The 19,329-nt window shown below is 41.4% G+C and overlaps 1 protein-coding gene across 1 annotated transcript in view; it reads right to left on the bottom strand.

The window, feature by feature from the left end:
• The window catches only part of LOC149864950 (macrophage mannose receptor 1-like), a 65,245-nt gene that overhangs the window by 44,385 nt on the left and 1,531 nt on the right, over positions 1-19,329 (bottom strand). Inside the window, exons 2-11 of the mRNA XM_090047238.1 lie at positions 17,754-18,155; positions 15,452-15,622; positions 14,656-14,820; positions 14,210-14,323; positions 11,613-11,756; positions 10,020-10,202; positions 9,670-9,827; positions 6,693-6,806; positions 5,625-5,740; positions 324-472 (exon numbers count right to left, since the gene is read on the bottom strand). Coding sequence (XP_089903364.1) covers positions 324-472; positions 5,625-5,740; positions 6,693-6,806; positions 9,670-9,827; positions 10,020-10,202; positions 11,613-11,756; positions 14,210-14,323; positions 14,656-14,820; positions 15,452-15,622; positions 17,754-18,155 — 1,716 coding nt within the window. The remainder of the gene's footprint in view (positions 1-323; positions 473-5,624; positions 5,741-6,692; positions 6,807-9,669; positions 9,828-10,019; positions 10,203-11,612; positions 11,757-14,209; positions 14,324-14,655; positions 14,821-15,451; positions 15,623-17,753; positions 18,156-19,329) is intronic.

Below are 19,329 nucleotides of genomic sequence, written 5' to 3'. Positions count from 1 at the left end.
ACTCTTTCCTTCTCATGGCAAGGGGTCAGACTTGATGATCTGCTCAGGTCCCGTCCAACCCTACTAACTATGAAACTATGAAACCCATAACAAAACATAAGTTTGGCGTATGTAAGCTGGTTTAAAAATGGTGGAACTTGGTCTAAAATTTGTCCCCCTCCCCCTCAAGGGGCGAATGTGTTTCTGCTCATTACCAATCTAAACTACATTGCCTACTGAAAACCTCACAATTTAGATCAATTCTATCTTTGAATGTCTGTACCTAGCCTTTGTGTCATTCTTCCTAGGTTGCTGTCCCATTCACATAGCACTGCAGTACATACCAGGCATGCCTGAATTCCAGTGAGTGAACAGAATCTTGTCGCCATTGGCCCACTTGAAAGTACCTTGTTCTTCTACATCTGAAAGGCCAATCCAGAAATATTTTGTGGGTCTATGCCCAATCTGGGAAGTCAGAAACGCTTGTTCATATCTGTGAGAAGAACCATTATGTACTCAATGTCAAGCCAAAATTCTTCCACGGTTTTCATTTGCATCAAATCAGTCATCAAACAAAATTATTTCATCAAAACCATTAGTAACATTATAATTGTCTGTTAATTTAGTTAATAGAGCTTAGAAGATATACTCATCATGCTATAATTTAGATTTGTACTTTTTTCTTTGTACTGTACAATAATGAGCACTGAAGTACATAGCAACTTGGTTGATTTGCAGGGACTTTTAAATTCAATATACAAAGACAAGATAAGTGCAAGATACAATGCTGTCAGCTCCTGCAATTTTACCATTAGACTTGTGATAAGTCGCAATGCCTTAAACATATTATGATAAAAATCTCAACTTTTGTTAGAAATAAACAGAGAGTTTCTAGTCTTATTAGCTGCAGAGAAAAAAAGTTTGAAAAAGTAAAGCTGAAAGACTCAAAATCTGGAAGGGAAATAAAAAGTAGTATTGAAAAAGGTCTTATTTTTCAAAGTTAATTATTTTTAAGGCAAAGTCATGATTTTTGGGGCCACACAATTTCTGAATTAGGGGCTTGAGAATAGGGCAGATAAATATATACATATATATATATATAAAAGCTCCTGCTAGTACTTACATTTCCATAGGACAAGAATTGATGGCATACATAGTTTATGTATTTATATATACATATACATTAGGGCTGTGCAAAATTTCAGCAGATGTTTCATTTAGTTTTAGATTCAGATGTTTCGACGGTTGAAACACCAAATCTGAAACAAAACACAGGGCTCCAAAACAGCTCCCAAATGAAATAGGCCACTGAAACATTTTGGACATTTTCTGAAATGATTCAGATGTTTCCGAAATGTTTCGGATGTTTCAGAGCTGTTTTGAGCTGTTTCAAAAGTGGGCTTAAAGGGAAAGAGGGAGGGGAAGAGGGGGGGAAGGACAGCTCTGATATTGACATTGGTAGCCAGCTAGTGACAATGACCTGTCCCTGACGTCCCTTCCAAGCCCAGTGATCTGGAGGAGGGACAGAGAAACAGCATAAAAAGGCTGTATTTGTGAACTGAGTCTGCCATTTTGTAGCTATGTCTGTCTCAACAGGAGCAGTAGACTGAGCGCACTGCAGCATCAGTCTGTAAGCTTGCAGCTTGATAGTGCCTTGCTACCAAGTTGTAGCCATTTGCCAATCCTTTCCTATTTCTTTACCCTCACCTACTCTTCCCCAAGAATCCTGTTATTTTTTATTATTATATTTTTCCCCTGCAAACAAAAAAGAAAGCAGTGCTTTGCTTAGAAAACACTCAATACACATACATTTAATATTACACACACACATACATGTGCACGCACGCTCACACATGCACACACACACACACACACACACACACACACACACACACTTCTTTCCAGCACATACAATATGAAGCATGCTGGAAAGGCAGGTGCCAGGTCTTTTGGCCGGGGAGGGAGAGGGAGCTGTAAGTTCCTCCCCCCTGCTCCCCAAACTTAGATGCAGCCTCTTCCCTAGCACTAGTAGGTATGAGGCTTCTTCTGGTGCTAGTGGCAGCAAGGAGGTGGAACCAGTGCCTGCATCTGCACCCTGTCCAATAACACCAGCCATAATAATAACCACCTGCATGACAAGCAGCACACCAGCATGTCATTTACAGTCTCCTCCACCCCCATTTCAGTTGCCAGCCTAAGCCTTCCAGTGCCAGAGGAGGAGCTTAATCTGGAAGCAGGGGACCTGAACACCCTAGCAAAAGAAACTCTGGGGGCCAAGGAGGAATCTGAGTTTGTGTTCCACACCCCTCAAAGTTCCCCTAGAGCCAGATCTCCTTCTCAGGAAGGCACTTCATGGGAGGTTGAGGTTGTAGAGGCAAGTAGCTCAGCTGAGTTTGCTCCTTCTATTGTTGTGCCTCTGCCTGCTGAGGAGGGGGGGATCAGGCAGGATCCACACCTGCACCCCAGAAGCAAGGGAGCAATGTGGTGTGGGATCATTCTGAGGTGGAAGATGATCCCAAGTATGCTATCTGCCTGCACTGCCGATGTCAGACCAGCCAGGGCAAGAAGGAGAAATACCGGGGGAGAAGTTCCAGGGGATCAGTGTTCCTCTCTGTGGCAAGCTGCTTTCACCAGAGGTGCAGGCACTGATGAAGCAGCTGAAGGAGGGCATCAAAAAATGGCTGGATCCACTGCGATCCAGTATGGTCCACATGTGGACCAGGAATGTGTGACCCAAGAGTGAAGGGGAGTATTTGCACAGGCAGCACCAAAACCCTCAGTCAGGAGACGGAGGTGCTGGTAAACAGAGTTAGGGAGGCAGAATGGCAGAGGCGAGGGGACGTGGAAGAGGGAGAGCTACTTTCCCATACCATCACTCCCAGCACCAGCCAGTCTCATCCATGTCAGTCGCTGCCAATTTGGGCTAAGGGCATGGCTTCCATGGTGGGGTCCAGATGTATCAAACCCCAGCCTCAGGCAGGTAGTACCAAGGCTTTGGTGGCTACCTATCTTGCTGAGGACATGGAGCCACTGGACGGCAACCTCTTGGCCTATTGGGCAAGCCACAAGCAGATGTGGCAGGATCTGGCCACGGTTGCCCGGGAGCACCTGTCCTGTCCACTGACCAGTGCTCCGAGTGAGAGGTGTTCAGCATTGTTGGGGATGTTGTGACACCCCACCACACCTGCTTGGATCCTGGTTTGGTGGAGCAGCTGGTGTTCCTCAAGATGAACCTCCTGATGCTGGGGTTCCCCAGGCTTCACCTGCAGATGGAGGGCCACCCTCCTCACTCCATCCACACCTATTTCCTTTTTTCATTTTTTTAAAAGCATTTAATATCCCACAGTCAGAGCTGCAGGTGGCACTCACTGCATCAGCAGCCAGCAGGTGAAGAATATGTCCCTGCTGAGCTGCCATGCCAGGATGAACTTGGAGGTATGAGCTGGGGCTATGGGGAAGGAGGAGGCCCCAGGTCCTGGGCATGACCACTAAAACTTCAGCCTGCCAGGGTCGGGAGGCCCAGGAAATGCCAGGACCGAGGATCTCCTTCATGAAAGGTGGGTAGGACACATTTTATAACCTCCATCCACCACACGCATGCACAGTCCTGGCTGGGGAAACCCCAGACCCCTAAGATCTTTAAGAGGCCTGAGGCTTGCTGGTTGCAGTGGAGTTGTGAGGCTCCAGGTGAGCTCAGCTTTGCTGCCTGGGATGGCATCTGTTAGGCATGGGCTTTTGGGTTTAAAACCCTTCATCAGGCTGAGGAAGCCTCTAGTTGGTGTATGCGCACTCTTCCTGGATGGAAGGAATAGTAAAGATGCCAGAGGCTGGCATGCAATGCAGGCAAGAAAACCAGTCAGTGAAAATGGAAATGGAGGCATTAGGGGGTAAGAGGCTGGGAGGGAGGTATGGAGGAGGGAAGTAGCAGGGGAAAGTGGAGAGGTACCTTGGGAGTCAGGTACTTTCCCCCCTATCCCAGTCTCTCACGCCCTGATGCTTCCATTTCCATTTTCACTGACTGGCTTTCTTGCCTGCGCTGCATACCAGCCTCTGGTTTCTTCACTATTCCTTCCATCCAGGAAGAGCACACACACATCAACTAGATGCTTCCACAGCTTGAGAAGGGTTTTTAAACCCTTGCAAAGAAGAATTTCTCCAGCTATTCCATTGGTCTAATAAAAGATATCAGATTGACCCTAAGAGCCTTGTCTGGGCTATTTCCTTAGACCAACACGGCTATGACCTACACCCTTTAACACACACAACACGAGTTTTGCTTTCAGCAGTTTGAGGTGCAGTTTCACAGAAACCCCTGCTCCACTCTACCTGAAACCTGACAGGCCTCTGTCATGCCTGCACAAGGGGCTATGTATGTGGCAGGACAGGTGCTAATGAGGGTGGCCATTTAATGCCCCAGTCTCAGAGCTGAAGGTGGCAGTTTAGTTTCTCACCAGCACTGCCAGCATTAGAATAACATCTCCCTGCTGAGCTCTTATGCCAGGAAGAACTTGGAGGTATCAGGGCTGGGGCTATATGGAGAGGAGAAGGCCTCACATCACCCTGGGCATGACCTAAAACTGCACCTTGCCAGGGTGGGAGGCCTGGGTGGGACTGCCAGTGGCATGGCAGCCCCAGGAAATGCCAAGACCATGAACATCCCTGGTGAAAGGCAGGTAGAAGCAGGAGACACCTGATAACCTCCAGCCACCGCACAGTCCTGGCTGGGGAAAGCCAAGACCTGTAAGATCTTTGAGAGGCCTAAGGCTTACTGGTTACAGTGGAGTTGTGAGGGTGAGAACAGGAGCTACCATCCCTGCAGTTTCCATCCTGCTGCACCTTAACACACAGAGTCACGTCACGAGTTGTGCTTGTCAACAGCCTGAGGTACAGTTTCCCAGAAATCCCTTCACCTATCTCCTTGAAACCTGGCAAGCTCCATGGCCTCAGAAGGGGCTAGCATCCCTGCAAGTTTCATCTGAATCAGGCAAGAAATGACAAAGTTATGGGCAGTTTTGTGATTCCCCATTATAACCTATAGCCGAAACATCGTCGAAATTCCAAAAGAGCTCTGAAAGAGTTTCAGGTGAAATGAAACAGGACAGTGATTCAAAACACTGAAATGAATCACTGTCCCCGCAAAACACCAAATGCAAAGCGAAACAAAGCACACCCATTTTGGACAGCCCTCCAAAACACCAAAATGAAACACTGTCCCTCTGGAACACCGAACAAGAAACTGAAATTAAACACAGGCATTTCGTACAGCCCTAATATACATACATACACACACCCACAAGCACACACACACACGTGCACATGTGGGTATATATTACGTATGTGTGTGTATATATACGTACACACATATATACATCTACTATATATATATAATACACACATATATACATGTGTATATATGTATATACAAATGTATATATGTGTGTGTGTTTAGACACACACACATGCATGCACACCCTTTCAGGTGTCCCAGATAACTCTGCTTTTTATAAATTTGTTCACCATCCCCAGGTAATTGCCAGTCAATGAGCAATAGCTATACAGCAACATTTATTATTAATACATGTAGAACACAGAAGCTTCTTTGGTTTTTCCAACTTAATTATAAATGTAGAAATATTCTTTCATACCTGTCTTGCACAGTAACTAGGAAAGCTTTGTTATTTTCACACATTTGCTTGGCTTCAGAAAATGTTGCAGGTACTTGTCCAACTAAGTAACAGTAAAAACCATGTCTTTTCCAGCCCTGTCAACATAAACATCAGATATGCATGCATGTTATTGTCAGATTGTGAAATTACACAGTATACATTACCTGTATGCTACACTTCTAAACCTTGTATTAATGTTATGCCATGTTTCCAATGCAATAACCAAGCAGTGATAGTGGCAGGGGTTAGATAGGACTGTCATTCCTTCGCCATGAGTATATTCCACAGAGAAGCTTCTGAGAGCGTCCTACAAGTTACCTGTGGTTTGCAATTAAATTATATGCTTAGAAACACTGCACAGCTCCCCTTAAAACTGTGGCTAAATTAGGATTTTGATCTGCTTCCTGGTTAACTGAAAGTGAACTGTGCTACCATGTTTTCCTCCCTGTTTGTTAACAATGGGACATTTCATCAAACACTAGTTCGGTGCAAGACATTTGTGGCCTTCAGAGATCTACATGACACAGAAAGACATCAGTGTTTGTCCATCTATACTCTGACTTGGTCATGGAAAACAACTGCTTTGTAATTAGAGCTGTGGGACACAAAGTGTTTGATCAACCATAAACTGAATGTATTTTCTTTCCAGTTCACAGTCCTATGTCTCAGTGTCTTTGGAATACTTCATTTGGATAAGTGCCATGATTAGCATGAACTCAACATGGATAACTATGTTGAGTTCCTTATCAGTGATCTTCAAGAGATTATTCATGTATGACCAAAGCTGCATAGAACTGCTCAATTCACAGAAAGCAGTATACTGAGATGAGGAGGCACAAGGAACTGAGAAAGTAATTCAGGTCAAGCATTGCGTAAGAGCCATTTTTTAGTGTGAAAATTATCAAAAGGCAGAAAAACAACCTGCTAGTATGAAAGCTGAGTGGTTACTATTGATGAAATCCTAAAAAGTAACATCATTTCATAGAATGTGAAACAAACACACCAAATAACCTCCATGGATCGTGACACATTTTATTTCGCACTTACCTTCTGGCAGCCTTGGTCAATAATCTCAGCCTCCCCAGGTTCTTCTGCCAGAGGTTTCCGTTTACAAATGTACCCGAATTTCTTTTCACAGTCATCATCTGCCCAGTACCCATCCTGAACATGGCAGGTGGAGAAAATAAATGCTAATGAAGAGGTATTCAAAGTCTTTGGAACAGTTCTTATTCCTGTTTAAAATCATAGGAATGCAGTGCTGGAAGGTACATCACAAAGTCACCTAGTCCAGCCCACTGCTCAAGACAGGAACATCCCTGGCTAAACCATCCGAGCCATGAGTTTTTCCTTTAAAGTTTCAGAACAAATCAGAACCAGAATTAGATTGATCATTAACTTATCCCAAGGCTGGACTCACAGCCAACCTCAGGTTTGGTTTTTATCATTTCAAGTCTCCACCCTCCTCTCTGACATGACTATGTCTCCTTCTTTATCTTGGCCATGCAAGAGTTCCTCCCTTTATCTTTAAATATTCCACTGGAGGACTCTTCTGCTCTCTCTAAACCATCTTAGATCATTAAAACAGATAATATTTAGGAGGGTATTCCTACCCTCACAGTTCAGAGTATTACAATGGGCATTTACTTATTCTGCCGTGACTGCTGAGAAAAGTAAATCAGTATTCTTCTTGTCTGAGTAGTATCTAAGCATATTGCTGAAGTGCATTAGGAATGGCTAGTCTCTTCATTTAGAGTTCCCTTTTTTTTTGTCCATGTCCTTCAAGAAAAACATGATCTTTTTTTTTAAAAAAAGTCTATGTAGCTATTTCATGCTTGCTATACCATAAATTCTTATTATTGAAGTCAATGAAATATGCTTTGTCCTGGGAGCAACAGATAGTAAGGTCTGAAGAAGCTTTTAGTTCCTGCAGGCTGGCAGTAACTGAAAGGATATTTATTAGGCCTGTGTAAAGCAGCTAGTATTCACTTTGGATTTGGATTCAGCCGATTCGGGGCACAGTGATTCGATTTAGTGATTTGAATCACTGTCCCAAATTGATTTGGCCAAATCTGGTTTGGAGATTAAACTCCCACCGAATCAGCTGAATCTCTGGCCTCATCCCCCGCCCACTCTCCCAGCCCTATCAATGGCTGCCTCATCCGACTCCAGCATCCCAGCACTTCCCTCCCCCCCCTAAAAAAGCCTCACACTCACTGGCTCCTGCCAGGCAGGGGGGTGATCCCCTCCACCCCATACTGTGGGGGGGAGGCTCTGCCACAAGCCCCCAAAGGCCCCAATGGCTGCTGCAGCAGCTGGTGAGTGGAGGGCTTTTTTTCTTCTTTAAAGCGCCAGGATACTGTGGCCAGTCAAGGCAGCCATTGATGGGTCTGGGACAGTGGGTGGGGGTTGGGGAGTGCTCAGAGGGGCTGAGGGATTAGGCAGGGGATGGGGCCTGGTGGAGGTCCCCCCATGGTTCCCTCCCCCCTCCGCCAGCCCCCACCCCCTACTTACTGGCACAGAGTCCGGGTCCAGCTCCATGTGTGACAAGCGAGGACTGTTCAAATCACCTCTGAATCTTTTCTGAATTGATTCATAGGCTTTGATCAACTTGGACCTTTTTGTTGGTCTCCCAATTCGATTTGGATTTGGAGAATTGGAGATACGGTTGCTGAATCGGGCCGAATCTCCTCCAAATCGAATCAGCAACCAAAGTTTCACACAGCCCTAATATTTGTGGTGTACAATGCTAGCTATTGAACTGCATGACAGTTTTTGACAACAGGAATCCCCCTACTATAGAAACTTTCTAACTTATGCAAGGACAGATAATACGTAAATCTCAACCATGGTACAGCAGCACACTTGATTCATAACATGAGTCCAGATATTACAAATAGGAATCCCGAGTGTCAGAAACATTCTGACCTGTTGTGGTCTGTTGAGTTCTTTACAACAGAATCACTTTACTATTTTTCGATGATCAAAAAACAAGTGAAACCTAAGATTTGGAATTTTCTGAGAGGTGAACTGAATCTAACACAGTTGAGAGTCTCTGCTGTGGCAGAAAGCTGAAGGGAAAGATTTTCCTAACTTGTTTTCCTGAGTTCATAGGGTGTACTATGCCTCAAATCTGTAAATATTTAAGTCAGCCAGGAAGAGGTTGGATTTAATATTTACAAAACTTCAGTGGGCCATGCTAAATTTGGGGAAATAGCTTCATTATGTGTCTTTAAAAAACTATATAGGGAAAAACAGAGTTAGAATGTAAAAAATGTGACAGTGATACAGTTGATCCATTCTTTGTATATGTAGATATAAACAGAACCAAACGCAAAGCAGGCCCTTTTGTGAATGTGTAATGCCAAATATATGAGAGCTTAAAGCTATTTTTATCTTTCATAAAATCATCACAAGCATGCTAGTGGTTTTCCTAGTCCCTGCACTAGGAACCTTACCCCAAAAATGAAAATCATCCATTTTGCCTTTGGATACTCAATGTTTGTCACTTAGCTAAGGAAGAACCAATCATTTTAACTGTTCCAGAATAGATAAAGCCCCATGTTTTATCTTAAATGTATCCCTGCATTGCCTTCTCTCAAACATTCTACAAAAAACCTTTAGGATCAGGGTCAAAAGGCTGCATTTCTAAGACACCTAAACCTGTAAGAGCCATGGGATATAGCTATATGGCAGAAGGTAGTGCCATGCTGAGATACTCCTTGCCCATTTCACACATAGCAGTTCTGTAAGAAGAAGCAAGAGGCACATTACTTTCAGAGAGAAGGAGCTTATTGCCACACATGTAGTACTATACAAGCTGCACTCCTTTCCATGCTGAAGCACACGGAGAAGGGCTCATGGAGCAAGTGTTGCATGTCCCAGAGCTATTGTTTGTCATTACTTCATCAATTATTGGCCTCAGACTAGTTCCCTTGCTCTTGGAGAGTGACCCAGACAAAAAAAAAAAAAAAAAAAAATTGAGAAAGAAAAGAGTCTAGCACCAGATATTCTTGTATTAGTTTACCTCTCCCTTCATAACAACACAGTCTTCTTGCTTATGGTTTATATGACTTGGTTCTCTCTGCAACCACTTGGCGTATGTCACAGGAGTCCCATCACACCATTCAAAATACATTTGAATCTTGAGGTCATTCAAACCAATCCACAGCACATCAGTAGACTCTAGGAACATAAATGTAGTATTACAATTTTTCCACATTAACAACATTCTTAACTGTCATGTTCATTTTTGACTGACTAAGAAAATGAATTTATCATTTTCAGCTTCAAGGCTTTGCTATGTTACTTTAATTGCTAGAACTGCAAAATGGATAACTGTTACAGTAGAAATGTAGAAACAAGAATAACACTTACCATACCCTAGCTGAGACATTGCAAAGCTGTGTTCTTCAATATCATGGATACTCGCTAGATCTCCTTCCTCCTTTCTACAGGAAGATACAGCATCTTTCCATATCTTGGGTTCTCTGTAAATCATATAACAATAACCTGCATAAGACATCCATCCCTTTGGGCACTTAATTGGCCTATAATCATCTGGAAAAAGAAAAGAAATGCAAACAAGTGTTAAAAAGGCCACAGTGAGCAAGACTTGTAATATAAAAGAACATTAGATGTCTTGATAGATCATTAAAAATAATAAATACATGAACATCCCCCCAGAAAGCAGAATACTTGGGGCCTTCCTATCAGCAAAGTACTTTCAGTCTTTGTTAACTCTCTGAAGGAGTATTTTTACATGAAGAAGTTAGTGCACCATAAGCAGCATTTATATTGTTAGGTGCCCTGCACTGCCTACTTTATGGACACTTTTCAGTACACACATGATAGGGTAAGCTACTGCTTGCTAATGACCATGTACTGTCCCATGGAGATTTTGGGCAGAGTACTAGATGCACAGTAAACTCACATTTGAACTTAATCCTAATAACTTACTTGTACAGGTAAGCCCTGAGCCTACTACTTTGGTTCTTGTCAGCCCAGTTTTGGGCTCCACAATTCAAAAAGCTTGAGAGAGTCCAGAGGAGAGCCACGCACATGATCAGAGGTCAGGAAAACAGATCTTATGATGATAGGCTGAGAGCCATGGGACTCTTTAGCCTGGAAAAGCGCAGGCTCAGGGGTGATCTGATGGCCACCTATAAGTTTATCAGGGGTGACCACCAGGATCTGGGGGAATGTCTGTTCACCAGAGCGCCCCAAGGGATGACGAGGTCGAATGGTCACAAACTCCTGCAAGACCGTTTCAGGCTGGACATAAGGAAGAATTTCTTTACTGTCCAAGCCCCCAAGGTCTGGAACAGTCTGCCAGTGGAGATGGTTCAAGCGCCTACATTGAACACCTTCAAGAGTAAATTGGATGCTTATCTTGCTGGGATCCTATGACCCCAGCTGACTTCCTGCCCTTTGGGCAGGGGGCTGGACTCGATGATCTCCCGAGGTCCCTTCCAGCCCTAATGTCTATGAAATCTATGAAATCTACTGCCTTAGAGTTCTGCTAGTGATCGTTTCTTTGTAAAAATCATATTCGAGTTCTTTCCCTGTACAGCCATTGCAAAGAGGTATGAATAAAGGATACCAACCAAAAGGCAGGTACATTCCTCTAGTACACTCTGCACACAATATTATTTAGCATTTAATTATGTCACCAGAGCAGAAGCCCAAGCCCTTTTAGGGCTTTGACCCTCATGGGGCTCTCTCGAAGTGGCCTTTATTGGGACAACATTTAAATGCCTTCCTGATGATAGCTGACAAAACAGGATTCCTCCATGAATGTCTAAAACAGACTAGCACATGCAACAGTTTGGTCTTAGCAATGAACAAAGCAGGAAGTGATCTACATTAGTTTCAAATATTTATAAACATGCAATTTGTTCACTATCTTTTGCACAGGGCTAGTCAGTATACTGGTTAAATAAATAGGCTCTATTTTTCAGACCAACTTACTTGTGGGAATAATGAAGGAATCTAAAGATGAGTTTCCCTTTTTGCAGCTGTATCCACATTTGTGACCGCATGCCTGGTTTGCCCATTTACCATTCTTAGACTGTAGTGTCGCACAGATTTTTTCTGACTCAGGAGAGGGACTTCCTTGGAGAAAAATACAAAAATAGACAGTCTGTGTTATTATAGTAAATCTTCATATTGCCCACTGAAGGAATAATCTATTTCTAGGTCTTCTTGACCATATTAATTCAATGTCATATTTTTTTTTACTAATTATCATTTTAAGAACAGAGTAATTGACAATTACTTAGCCAACTGACACCAAGGAGTCTGACTACTGCAAACTATTCACATGCACTTCCCTGGCAAGCCAGTGTTACATACTCCTTTCTGTGCCCATTTCACAGATGAGTCAAGTCTTCTACAGCTCCATCTAGTTGGGTTTGGCCTTTTAGTTCAAATTGTAGCTACTTGTAATTTTACCAGTAGATGTCCTTGGTCTAGTCCCTGGTGAGTCAGTTAATACCTAGTAGGGAACTAGTACAGCATCTTACCACTAGATGGCCAGGAGCAGCTAACCCTGTTTGCCTTTAGTAAACTGCTATCCCAGGATAAGCTGTAGATACACAACTTCTGCTGTAACTTACACTCATGGAAGGATCTAGGGAGTCTGAAAAGGGGGGTGCAGATGGTATGATGCATCATCATATACAACCCAACACATTTTTTTCCAGGTAAAAAGAAACTAGAAGCTTTAGAAATATGCTACGGGCCTAGGGCTACATTATTGAGATTAAAAGCGAAGCAAAAACAAATATAATTTTATTGGCATATGCACGAATTTGGTATAGATTATGTTTAAAAAACCACAAGCAACAAGTGAAAAGTAATAAAAAGATGTTAGTTCTTTAGTCCTGGAGTCATTAGAATTAAATGTATAGCTCTTTTATATTCATCAATAGAATATAGTTTTATCTACAAGACGATTGTAACTTGACAGTGCAATGTTTCACTGAAAGTTAATATTCACCTGAGTTAATGTTTCCACACCTGAGTCACTGGTTTCAGCTACAGTTATAAACAGTCTGCAGGGCTGTGAAATAGGAGCTACATTATCAGAAACAGCTGACAGCAGTATTGCAGAAGAGAGGTTACTTTGGTTTATGGAATACAAGATTTTTAAATTAGGAGAGAGGGTCACTAATACCTGTGGAATGAAGAGTTCAGAAGAAGCAGTTAGATTATAATTAGCCATGAAGTTAATTGACTTCTTCACTGCTGCCTGAATAGAAATGCTGTTGCTGCTGTCAAACAGTTGGTTTTAAACTTGGGTAGGGCAGAAATCAAAGAAGAGTGAAACTGCACCATTGCACCTCCCCTAGATCCATACTTGCTTAAAGTGGTTTAGTTTTACCCTTAATTTTATATTAAGTTATACAAGTATTCAGATTCATATAAGGTATCCTGAAGTGCAGCTGTATGTCATATATCTGCTTCTTTTATATCTGTGTGAAGGCCAATTGCATTGAAGGAAAGGTGTTGTGTAATTATGTTCTTGTATATTCATGTTTTGTTTGAAGAAAGTATTCCAGTTTATGAAGAATCAGTTAATTGAAACAGAAGCATTTTCAATTAATAAATACATTTGTTTCCGTAAAACTCTGTTTTGCGAGTGAAAAGGAAAAAGGAAACTAAAAGATCAATGAAAACAAAAATAAGCATTGTTACCATCTTCCTGAGGACAGATGGTCAGTTGTGTTAGTCTGAAGTCAAGCAGAAGGAAAGGTAAAAGTGCAACTGAATCAGAAATGCATAAGCTTTTGTGAGCCACAGCTTACTTCATTAGATGCATAAGCCAGCGTAAGTTACAGCTCCTTTAAAGCACTATGGAAATATTTATACCTGTTCTATTTATAGCTACTTCTCTTTCATTACAATACATATTTAACAGTGGGATTTTATCATCTTGTTCAGCATTTACTTTTAGACATGTGCAAAAATATACCTGTCTGTTTTTTTGAGGGGTCTTTGGATTTTAAACCTGTAAGCACCTGCTTCCAGAGCCGATAACCAAGTTAATTGCTATGAAAATTATGATGATGTCATATACATAGGATTATGAATCTAGTGTCAGGGGAGAGGAGGGGGAAATTACCATGAGCCTATAAAGGCCATTCTGCAGCATATTGTTAATAACTGAAACAATTCTAAGAAAAAAATAAATGCAGAAACATATGGTATATAGCATTGTTTCTAAAAACAAGGTATTTCATTTTTTAATTAATTTTCAGTGTGAATTAATAGTGTGAATGCCAAGAAAATCTCAAAGAAATACTAAATGGAAAATAAAAATGCCAAGCTTTTAGGTTTCTTGGGTTTGGAATATTTTTTTTTCCTTCCCAATTTTGAAATTTCAAATTAAGAATACATTCTTCTCACAGTAGGTCTCCAGTCTAATATTGTACTTTCCCTGTAGTCTTATTTACACTGGTGAAAATTCTGTGAAATAAAGAAAGCAGATATAGAAGCTTATGTCCTCTAGCCATGAAAACAATAGTACACCTGGGACTTAGATCATTAAACAGATGTAAACCTACCTGGAGCCCAGTTTAAATATCTGAATGGATCCCCGCCAATCCATTGCCATCCCCTGTCATCATTCACACTGTTAAGTCCAATCCAGATTTCAGTATTCATCTTGCTAACCAGCCCTAAATAACCAAAAGAAATAAAAAGACAACATATTAAATGGACTTGATTTTGAAGTTACTGAACAAAGTATAAAATAAAACTAAGTTTAAAAAGTATCTGTTCTGGACAAAACAGACCTACAAAGTCATCTAGTAATTGCAGGTAGGGATATTGCAATAGCTATTTTTTTCATGTAGGATAAAATTTTCATTTGAAGACACATTTTGTTGGAAAAATGACACTTTTTTGCAACTTGCATTTTCAGAAATTGCCCTTAAGATATATGCATGTTGATGTGAAAGCCTTTGAACTTGTCCTGAGCTAGACTCAGTAGATTTCTTTATTCTTTTACCTGCTACATATGTTTGTTCATGCAATTCTGTGATACTTAATAATTCTGCATTCTGCTGCTGACAGCTTTTCCTTGCCTGGTGCCATGTTAGAGCTGACTCGGAGTTTATCTGATAGTGGATGCCTGTCAAAGAGTTGGTAACCCAAAAAAAGTCCGCAGTGGTGTCTGTAAAGCATGATAAAATATTAACGCTAATTGAGAATCATGCCTGCCAACATTTGAAAACAAAATCCCAGTATGGTCTAAATGACATGTATTTACATACACGGATTCCACAGACTCTTTGTTCCCCTGTACATACACTCCATATATTCAGTAGATACTGCAAAGCTCAACATCCTGCACCTCTCCCAGTTCATTCTACAATTGCCCGCTCGCTGATTCCTTCCGTCTCTGCAGCCTGCCCACAAATTCCAAATATATCGAATCTCTTGTTCTGTTCATCCAGGCCCTCATTCCTCCTTTATTCTTTCCCAGGCCTGCAACTCCTACAGCCTTATTGTAGACAAGAGACTTTCAGACCATTTCCTATCACTGTGAAAGGAAATCTCAGCTGATTGCCTGCTTTCCTCTGCTTGCTGGGAAGGGCAGCAAATCAGAGATGCTGCACAGGCAGATAGAAAAGCCTACTATCCCATCCTTTGTAACAGTCCCCAAGACCGTCCCCAAGAGTTACATTGCCACCTGCCTCTCCTCGCCAAGCAGAGCTTGCCCATGAATTAGATATTGTGTATGGGCATAAATGCTTTTCTGGATTGTGTCCCTTGCTTTAAAATATCATGTAATTGTCTGTTACCTTTTTCTGGGCAATATCCATATAAAGAGTCCTCATCATAGTTTGCAGATGTTGCACACCATGAGAAAAAATCAGAGCCATCCTTTGTGCATGTGGCATACAACTTATTCTTGTACTTAAAAGGGAATACACAGGGTGCCCCAAAGGAATTTCCTAGTAATGTAAATATGTCTATGGAAAGAAGTGGAGAAAGAGAAAAATGTTGCATTGAAAGCACTGTTCGCCAAAATGTTCGACCATAAGCAACATTCCCTGGAAATGTAGTTAAGCTAGAGTTGAGGCTACAAGTACATATAATAATATTGAAAAGTCCTATAAGAATAATGGCATTATCAAGGAGATTTTGTAGGAGATAAGGAAACGAAAAATTAGCTTCCCCAAACAAATTTAATCTGTCCATCAAAGTATTCACAGCCTATCATATTTCTGGTTGTTTCTTCTTTTGTCTAGACCTGTAATTTGTGCTGAGATATAGAGTGGTGCCAAAGCTCCATCCGTTTTTGCCCTCTTGTTGGAGGGAGGAGAGGGGTGGAGAAAAGAGGAATAAAGAGACAACTGGGCAGGCCTAAAATCTAAGTAGCCTAAAGGGAATTGGAGCAAGGGATAGGCTTGTATCTCTCCTTACTCTTTTTGCTTTAATTATAATCTCGCTGTTTAAATACCATTAATATTTGCCATTATTTGTAATGTTGCTTAAAATTAAGGTTAAGTCCAGGCATTCAAAAAACCTGAGGCACAAGTGCTCTAAGTATCATGCTTTACTCAAAAGCATGATACTGCTTTTGAGTAGCATGCTTAGTGCCTTAAAGCAGTGAGGGAGTGAACAGACAGAGTGTAGTTTACTGGGAGGGTGGGCACAGAAGTGGCCTGCACTGGCCAAGGCCTCCCAGGAGGCTGCCAGGGTAGCCCCGCTCCCCGGCCCCAGCCCCCCACAAGCTTGTGACTGTCAGCAGCAGCTGGGGTGGAAGAGAGGGGAGGAGGGAAAGGGGGAAAGGGAACCTTGCTACCATTTGAGTCTTCGTGCAGGGTGCAGGGGGGCTCCATTCCCCTGCCCTGGTCTCCTGACAGCTGCAGCTCAAAAGGTACATGGCTTTTTGCAGTGCCAGAAACTAGGCACTGGGAGGTGAGGAAACAGATTCCCCCTGCCGTGCACACCCAGCCCAGCTACCCCAAGGCCCAAGGCTCTGGGGCCCACATGGCAGGGAAGCTTTGTTTCTCTACCCCCTGCCCCCAGCCGTGCAGGGAGGAGACAGATGCTTTTCTGTCTCCTCTTTGTGACAACCCAGGGGTGGGGCTGGTCCTGTGCAGGTAAGCATTGGCTGAAGCTAGGACACAGCCCTTTGTAGGACCCTGAGATGCTGGGGCACTCTGATCTAACTTGGGTCATGATGGTACCTTGTACCAATGCTCGATGAAGCACTCTAATCGAAAGCGCTTTAGTCTGTTAGCACATCCATTCACCATTTGTAAAACATTCTATGTGCAGTGAATATCTGTTCAGTTATGGCTGTAGAGCGCTTTCTGTGCACTTCAGACGCTATTTCAGGTATAACATTAACTCTGACTTCCCAGGCTTCTAATGGTTGGGGTTTTTTGGTAATTATAACCTTCCTTAAATAATCTTCTTGTTACATTAATGACATGAATCTTCAAACTTAACTCCAAGCTTATCCTAGTATTATGCCTAGAAAAAATAGAGGAAGGAGTAAAAGGAACAACAGGGAGAGCCATCAGTTTGTTAATGCCCTCTCTTGCTCTTTATAGGTTACTATAATGCCAAAAGTAGCAGGTAAATCCTCTCCTTCCAGAACAACTTATTTTTGCTCATTACATTTCAAAAGGTATTTCTTTTTACAGTAAAGTTTCAGTGTATGTGATTTTTTAAAATTATGATTTTGATAAAAATCATTCCACTTGTTCTTTAAATGTGCTCTCTCCATCTATAAGGCATGTGACTGAATTGGGATCATAGACTGAACCATTGTTTCTTTTGTTTTTGTATATCTGTGCCTGATATACACAGCTAAACACAAGCATATTTTTCTATAAATAGCAGCCAAATATGCTAAGTTATATCAACCTTAAGTTACTTATATACAATATAATATCACATTTTTTCACTAAGTATTGGACTTACATTAGCATGAATACACAGCTATTTGTTAAGTTGATGTAGAAGTCAAATAATCATTCCCTGTACTGAAAGGAACTCACCATGTGAAACAATTGCAAATGAAGTGCACAGGACAAATGAGGTACACTCGTAAGTTCAAAACAAAACAGACACATTTCAGAATTTTACCTTCATAGTGCTGAGAGCACAAACTGTCAGTGGTTCCATAGATTTTCCACATACTCCCAATTCCTGATTCTTTGGATAACCTAATTCTTGTTTCTTTTCCTTTGCCATAGTTGAAGAATAATTCTTCTCCATGGATTGCAAGGCGGCTCTCATTTCTGCAGTTCCACTGTTGAAGTTCATTTGTCTTGTTACAAAGACCCAGAGTGACCATAACTTGGTTTTTCTTGGAAGGCACTGCCACACATAATTTCAATTTTATATTCAGAAGCTGGTGATCAGAGATCCATCTGAATTTTTGTAACTCATTGTTCTGATTGCAAATAGTAGTTATAAGTGAGTTACCATTTTGAGCTTGAACACAGAGCTTATTGTCTTCATTGTGTATTAAAAATACTTCACTATCTGCAAAACAAAATAAGAAACGTATTATAATTATACATATTATATACATTATACCTTATATAATAGAATATATAAGGTATATAATATTATATAATAACATTATATATATAAAAGGAGGATTGTAGGAAAGCTGAATATCTGACACAGGAAGAAGGACAGAGCAGATGGTATGGTGCATCATCATAAAAACCACATTTTTCTCCAGGTAAAAAAAAAAAAAAAATGAAGCTTTACTAATCTGCTATGAGTCTAGGACCAGCGTTCCCTCTAAGAGGAGTGGTGCGCATGGCCAGGCAGGCGCGCTCATGCTGTGCTGCCAGACATGCCTGTGCAGCCAAGTGCATGATCACGCAGCTTAAAGGAAACACTGCCTAGGACTATATTATTCAGTTTGAGATCAAAACAAACAACTTTTTTGAAACATGCATGAATTTATCAATATATTATGTCCAAGAAACACAACACAGTAGGCCAAAACAATCAAAAGATATTGTTTCTCCTGTAGTCATTAGCATTAAATATACATCTCTTTTTGAGGTTTATAAAACAAAATCTAGCCTCCTTAAGCACCTTGACAGTGCATCCAGTACTTCACTGAAAGTTATTTCCACATCAGAGTTAATGTTAACTTAATTAACCATTTCTACTCTTGAGTTAATGTTTTTAAGCTAGAGTTAAAAATAGTCTTCAGGACTATGAAATAGGAGTTACATTATAAGGAGCAGCTAACAAACAGTAGAATTCCTGAAAGAGGATAGTTTGATAATGGAACATCGAGACCATTAAATTCGGAGAGAGAACCATTAACATCTGTGGAATTAAGTGTTAGAAGAAATGGGGTAAATTATAATGAGCCACAAAGTCAATCAAGTCCCTCTCTGATGCCTGCATAGAACTACTGCTAATACTAGGCAAGTGGTTTTAAAGGAAGGTGAAACTGAGCCACTGCACCCCTGGCTCTTCCCCTATTTATTTGCATAGCTCTAAGTGTAAACATTCCTGGAGCAGGACCCGTAACTTCTAACATATAGGGACACTTTTGTGCATACTATTCAAACTTATCAAATAGAAGTAATAATTACGTACTGTGCATGCACATGTGTGTATGGAATAGCAATACAAGAAACTCAATGTAAGGAAAAAGAATGTGTGCGTATGTGTGTGTACTAGTAAT

This window comes from Crocodylus siamensis, chromosome 5 (assembly GCF_052110815.1).
Source record: "Crocodylus siamensis isolate JL-2025a chromosome 5, ASM5211081v1, whole genome shotgun sequence".
Classification (NCBI taxonomy): Eukaryota; Metazoa; Chordata; order Crocodylia; family Crocodylidae; genus Crocodylus; species Crocodylus siamensis.
Note: the sequence above shows the minus strand (reverse complement) of the source record. Positions and strands in the feature narration are given on the sequence as shown.